This window comes from Marmota marmota, unplaced genomic scaffold (genome assembly GCF_001458135.2).
Source record: "Marmota marmota marmota unplaced genomic scaffold, marMar, whole genome shotgun sequence".
Classification (NCBI taxonomy): Eukaryota; Metazoa; Chordata; class Mammalia; order Rodentia; family Sciuridae; genus Marmota; species Marmota marmota.
Genome location: NW_025999900.1, coordinates 37161487 through 37168019, shown reverse-complemented (window position 1 = coordinate 37168019; position 6533 = coordinate 37161487). Strand labels below are relative to the sequence as shown.

Sequence of the window (6533 nt, the reverse complement as noted above, 5' to 3'; positions counted from 1 at the left end):
CTTATATATATACACACACACACACACACACACACACACACAGTGGAATACTATTCAGCATTAAAATATAATAAGATCATGGCATTTGCAGGTAAATGGGTGGAGTTGGAGAACATCATGCTAATTGAAGTAAGCCAATGCCAAAAAACAAAAACAAAAAACAAAGGCCAAATGTTCTTTGTGATATGTGGATGCTGATCCAAAACAGGCAGGGGAGAGGCATGGGAAAAATGGAGGAACTTTGATTGAGCAAAGAGGAGGGAGAGTGGGGAGGATTCATGGGGGCAGGAAAGATGGTGGAATGAGATGGACATCGTTACCCTAGATACTTGTAAGACTGCACACAGGGTGTGATGCTACATTGTGTACAGCCAGAGAAATGAAAAGTGCTGCAATTGTGTACAATGAACCAAAATGCATTTTGCTGTCATATATACCTAATTAAAATAAAAAGATATCATAGTCACAAAGTAACATTAGTTATTTTTTATGTAAACTTATCACACCAACTTAAAATATTTTTTAGTGAATTTTTCTTATATGTACCAATGAGGTTCATTTTAACATATCTCCATTTCAATCTCAAGTACTTCCCTGTTTTCTCCTTATCATTCTTGTCTTCAATTTATTTATTTTTTTTAAATGGTGCTTTTTAAGGTATCCATAAAAGTGAAATTCACTGTGATACATTCCTACATGTATATAACATAATTTGGCAAAATTCTTTCCATAATTTCTCCCCTTTCCAGTCTCTTCTACTTCCCCCTTTATTCTCTTTCTCTTTCACTCTTCTTCTTTTTATTATATGGTGTCATCTTCTTTTTGAATTCCTTATTTCATTCTAGCTTCTCTATATAAAGCTCTCTTTGACTTTCTAATTCTGGCTTATTTTGCTTAGCATGATGTTATCCAGTTCTACTCATTTATAGGTAAATAATATGATTTTATTGTTCTTTATGGTTGATTGAAATGTCAGTACTTATATATATCACATTTTCTTTATTCATTCATCTGTTGATGGGCACCTGGATGGTTCCATAACTTGTCTATTGTGAATTTTGCTACTATAAAGATTGATGTGCCTGTGTAGCTATAGTACTCTGATTAAGTTTTTTTTTTTTTTTTTTAAGATAAATACCAGGGAGGGGATAACTGGTTTGTATGGTGGAATCATTCCTTGTCTTTTGAAGAATTTTCATACTGATTTCCAAATTGGTTGCTCTGATTTGCAGTTCCCTCAACAATGTATGCATGTACATTTCCCCCCACATCCTCAGCAGCATTTATTATTATTTGTTTTCTTGATGATTGCCATTCTAACCAGAGTGAGATATATCTCAGTGTAACTTTGATTGCAATTTCCTGATTGCCAAGTATGTTGAATATTTTTAAATTTATTTATCAACCATTTGTATTTATTCTTTTGAGAAATATCTTTTTAGTTCGTTTGTCCATTTATTGATTGGGTTATTTGTGTGCTTTAAAAAAATTTCTCCCATTCTGGACACACTCTTTTCATGTCCTTTCATGTTTACTTTGTTGGTTGGGCAGAGTTTGTTTTTTAATATGAAGCCATCCTGTTTATTGATTCCTGGTTTTATTTCTTGAATATTAGGGATCTTGCTAAGAAAGTTGGTGCCTGTACCAATAAATGGATATGTTGTCTTTATGCTTTTTTTATCCCCTAACAATCACACACTTTCTGTTCTTATTCCTATGTCTTTGGCCTACTTTGTGTTGACTTTTGTGAAGAATGAGAAATAAAGGTCTAGTCTCATTCCTATACATATGGACAACCAGTTCTCCCAATACCATTTGTTTAGCTTTAGTCTAATGTGTGCTTTTGACACCTTAGTCAAATACCAGATGGCTGTATAGATATGTGTTTGTCACTGTCATCTATTCTATTCCATTAGTGTTCCTTTCTGTTTTGATGGCAATTTACAGCTTTAAAATTTTTTTTTGGTCCATCTAGCTCTGTGGTATAATTTGAGATCAGGTGTTGTGATGCCTCTAGCATCACTTTTCTTGATCAGTACTGTTTTATCTATTCTAGGACTTTTATTCTTCCATATGAACTTTAGTACTGTTTCTTTCTAGTTCTGTGAAGAATTGGTGATTTGATGAGAATTGCATTGAAGCTGTATATTGTTTTTGCCATTCTGACAGTGCTATTTCTGCGTATCCATAAATATGGTGGGTCTGTCCACCTTCTAAGGTTTCTTCAGTTCCTTTCATCAGTGTGCTGTAGTTTTCATCATAGAGGACTTTATCCTTCTTGGTTAAATTTATATCCAAGTATTTTTTTAGGTTATTGTAAATTGAATAGTTTTCCTATATTCAGATTTATTATTGGAGTATAGAAAAGCTATTGATTTTGAATGATGACCTTGTATCCTGCTACTTTGCTGAAAAAAGTTTAAATCAGTTCTAGAAGTCTTCTGGTAGAAATTTTGGGTCTTTATGTTTAGGGTTATGTCATTAGGAAACAGATAATTTATCCCCCACCCCCATTTGTATCTTTTAAATTTCCTTCTCTTGCCTGATTGCTCTGGCAAGAGTCTCAAGAACTATATTGAATAAGAGTGGTGAGACTGGACATCCTTATCTTATTCCTACTTTTGGAGAAAATGCTTTCAGCTTTTCCCCATTCAGAATGATTTGACCTTGGTTTTTTCATATATAACCCTCATATTTTGAGGCAAGTTTCTTCTATCCCTAGTATCTTCAATTTTTAAAAAATATAAATGGGTGCTGGATTTTGTTGAAGGCTTTTCCTTCGTCTATTGAGATGATTATATGATATTTGTTTATCCTTGATTCTATTTATGTCATGAACTCCATTTACTAATTTGTATATGTTGAAACAACATTGCACACCTGGAATGAAACCCACTAGAGCATGGTGTGCAATCTTCTTAATGTGTTTTTGAATGTGGATTGCTAATATTTTATTAAGGATTTATCATCTATGTTTATCAGGGTTATTGGTCTGTATTCTGCCCCTCCCCTTTGTGTGGTGTTGGTATCAAGGCAATACTAGCTTAATAGAATGAATTTGGGAGTGTTCCCTCCCTTTCTGTTTCATGGAATAATTTTAGCAATATTGGCATTAATTCTTCTTTACATATCTGGTAAATCTAAGCAGAAAATTGATTTGATCCTGGGCTTTCTGCATTGGAAGCCTTTTAATTACTGCTTTAATATCATTGTTTGATATTAATCTGCTTTGGTTTTTCAATTTGAGTAGATCTATGTGTCTAGAAATTTGTTAATATCTTTTAGACTTTTCAGTTATTGATTTATATTTTTTTCAAAATAGTTCTTCATGATCCTCTAAATTTCAGAGATGTCTGGTGATATTTCCTTTTCATCTCTAATTTTGTTAATCTAGGTCTTCTCTTTCTTCTGACTTTTTTGGCTAAGGGTTAATCAGTGTTGTTTATTTTTTCAATGAAATAACTTTTTCTTGCATTAATCCTTCATATTTTTATTCTCAATTTTATTAACTTCTTGTTATTCTACTAGCAAATCAGTTCACTGCTCAATGGCTGATATTGGAGTTAGACAAGTGATGGGCCCTCCTCAACACCCAGATAATCTCTAAGGCTTTTCCTAAAAGTCACAGTGTATATTCATTATCCCAGGTGGCTGTCCTTTGAAGGAAGGATACCAACATCATCAACGTCACTCAACATTGTCAGCAAAAATGATCATTGAAATTGAGACACCAAGGACATTGTCTTCCTGCAGCTGACAGTCCCTGAGGTGGTAGAAAATCTTCTTCTGGAAGCCACAACTCAAAAAGGCCACCACTGAAGCATCTGTATTCAAGAAGAGGGAACTTTGTCCAATGAAGTATTTGAGAATTTTATCATATATCATGGTGAGAGTATAAAAAAACTTAATATGGAGAAATGTTATACATGTGAAAACATTATTTCTCTCTCTCTCTCTCTCTCTCTCTCTCTCTCTCTCTCACTCACACACACACACACACACACACATTTATGCATTGGATTGAAGTTTGCCATCACCTGTGCCTTACATTCCTTAAATCTCTAATGGCATGAAATGTGAATGAGGAGTTAGATTTACTTTCTGTGATTCCAGGGGAGTAATGAGGACAACTCAGAGGAAAGGGGGGCCTTGACTCTGAAAATGAGGTCATCTTGGTTGGCCAGAAGCCATTGCTCATGGTTAGTTTTTGGGTTTCTGTTTCCGATTTGTATTATCTTTATAGATTACATAGTCAATAGGTAGGCATCTCTAGATTTTCATCTTATAGAAGTTTCATGAAACCTCAAGAAATTAAAGTCGAAAACAGCAAATATTTTTTTTCAAATGGAAATAATCCTGGAAATGTACACAGCTGAAGTACTTTATCAAAGTTTTTGAGAAACAACTTACACGTGATTACATATTTTGAATCTGTAGTGTGATTTTTTTGAGAATTTTTCTGTCTCTCAGGACTTTGCAGAATAGAAGCCATCAAATAAGAAAAGGTTTCTAAAGTTTGTCAAATTTCTGATTGCAATTCAACCCAATCTATCTGTCAAATTTTCTGAGTTTGGAGTATTAATGACTCAAGAATATATCCCTATCCTCCCTTACCATTAAGATTTGAACTTTAATCTTTATCCTAGGCATCTGTTTTAGTGATATTTTTCTTTGCTGTGACTAAAAGACCTGACAAGAACAACTTTAGAGGAAGAAAAGTTTATTTGAAGGCTCACAGTTTCAGAGGTCTGAGTCTATAGACAGTTAGCTCCATTCTTTGAGTCTTGAGATGAGGCAGAACATCATCGTGGAAGAGTGTGACAAAGGCAAAATAATCATTAGTCACTAGAGGCAAAATATTCACCAGTCACTGTAAGCCTAATCTTTGAACCAATGATCATGGGGAAGCAGAGAGAAAATTCAACACCCAGATAATCTCTAAGGCTTTCCCTAAAAGTCACAGTGTATATTCATTATCCCAAGTGGCCATTCTTTGAAGGAAGGATCCCAACATTATCAGCATCAGATACAAAATATATACCTCAAAGGCACACCCCCAATGACCCACCTCCCCAGCCACACTCAACCTGGCCTTCAGCTACCACTCAGTTAAGCCCACCAGGGAATTAATCTACTGATTGGGTTAAGGCTTTCCCAACCCAATCATTTGTCCTTTAAGCCTTCATGCATTGTCTCACACATGAGCTTTTTTGGGGGAGGGTGGGCATCATATCTAAAACATAACACACCTTTACTGAAGAAAGAAGCCACAGTGTGACTTTGGTACTGCCCATTCTCTAGGAATGGTAAGTTAAAGGCAGGACCAGGCTTGGAGGAGCAGAGTCTGAGATAATGTGCATTTCAAATATTCACTTGTCCTCTCTGTCTTATCTTGGGCTTATGAGTAACTTTAATAAAGAGTTTTTCTCCAACATGGACAAATCTTGAAGGTAGATCTGACTGAAAGGGCAAGTATTAAGTGCTTCTTTGTTTATGAGAGTAAATCATGGCACTTCCTTGATTTCAAATCTGTCAAGTCAGCCCATAGTTGTACCAACACTAACAGCATTTACTACTTTCCAGTTTATTAACAATGACTCAATAGTGTTTACTAACATCAACTTTTATCTCTGCATACTTGCTGTAAACCTAATCTTTGAACCAAGACCCATTTTGACTCATTTCTATTTCTATATGTCTTTCTTCATTCGTGATAGGCTAAAAGACCATTTAGTCAGAGTTCAGTATTTAGGGATGTGACTACAAGGTGGCAGTCTTCTCCATCTGGTGCAGAATTGGTGGAGGTTTCCTTGCAGTGGATTCTGAAAGAACAGGCTTTTTCTTAAAGGCCGGGTAGAAAATCAAGAGAAGCTGCTATAATTGTTAGTGTGAAAAAGGAACATCCTGATAACAAAAGCAGCTCTCCTTAGTAGACTGCAAGTCTGGATTGCTCTTAATTGAGAAGAACAATGAAGACATCTAATCCTGCTTTATTCATGTTCTTGTGGCTGCAGCTGGACTGTGAGTTGAGGATTTGGGGGAAATAGAGGATATTAGCAGGGGTTCTTTAGACATCCGGGAAGAATGGCTTTATGAGGGTATTCACTAGTCACTGAAGAAAAGGAAAACTCTGAAGAGTAATCACATGCCAACCAAATCTATTTTTTTTTTCATTTTCTTTCTGAATAGGGTTCAGCCAAGGAGAGAAGGTAGAGCAGCGTCCTTCTACCCTGAGTGTCCAGGAGGGAGACAGCGCTGTTATCAACTGTACTTATTCAGACAGTGCTTTGGACTACTTTCCTTGGTATAAGCAAGAGGCTGGAAAAGGTCCCCGACGTATTATAGACATTCGTTCAAATAAGGAGATAAATCAAATCCAAAGATTCATTGTTGTGTTGGATAAGAAAGCCAAACACTTCTCCCTGAATATCACAGCCACCCAGCCTGGAGACTCAGCTGTCTACTTCTGTGCAGCCAGTGCACAATGCTTCCCAGACACCTGCAGCCTCTACTCAAACCTACCACTGGGCTGA

At 35.9% G+C, this 6533-nt stretch overlaps 1 gene segment (V, D, J or C); it reads left to right on the top strand.

Moving 5' to 3' along the window:
• Nucleotides 1-5871: 5871 nt before the first annotated feature.
• On the top strand, nt 5872-6533 carry LOC125615395. The segment is given in 2 exon segments: nt 5872-6021; nt 6190-6533. Coding segments are annotated over 2 exon segments (396 nt in total).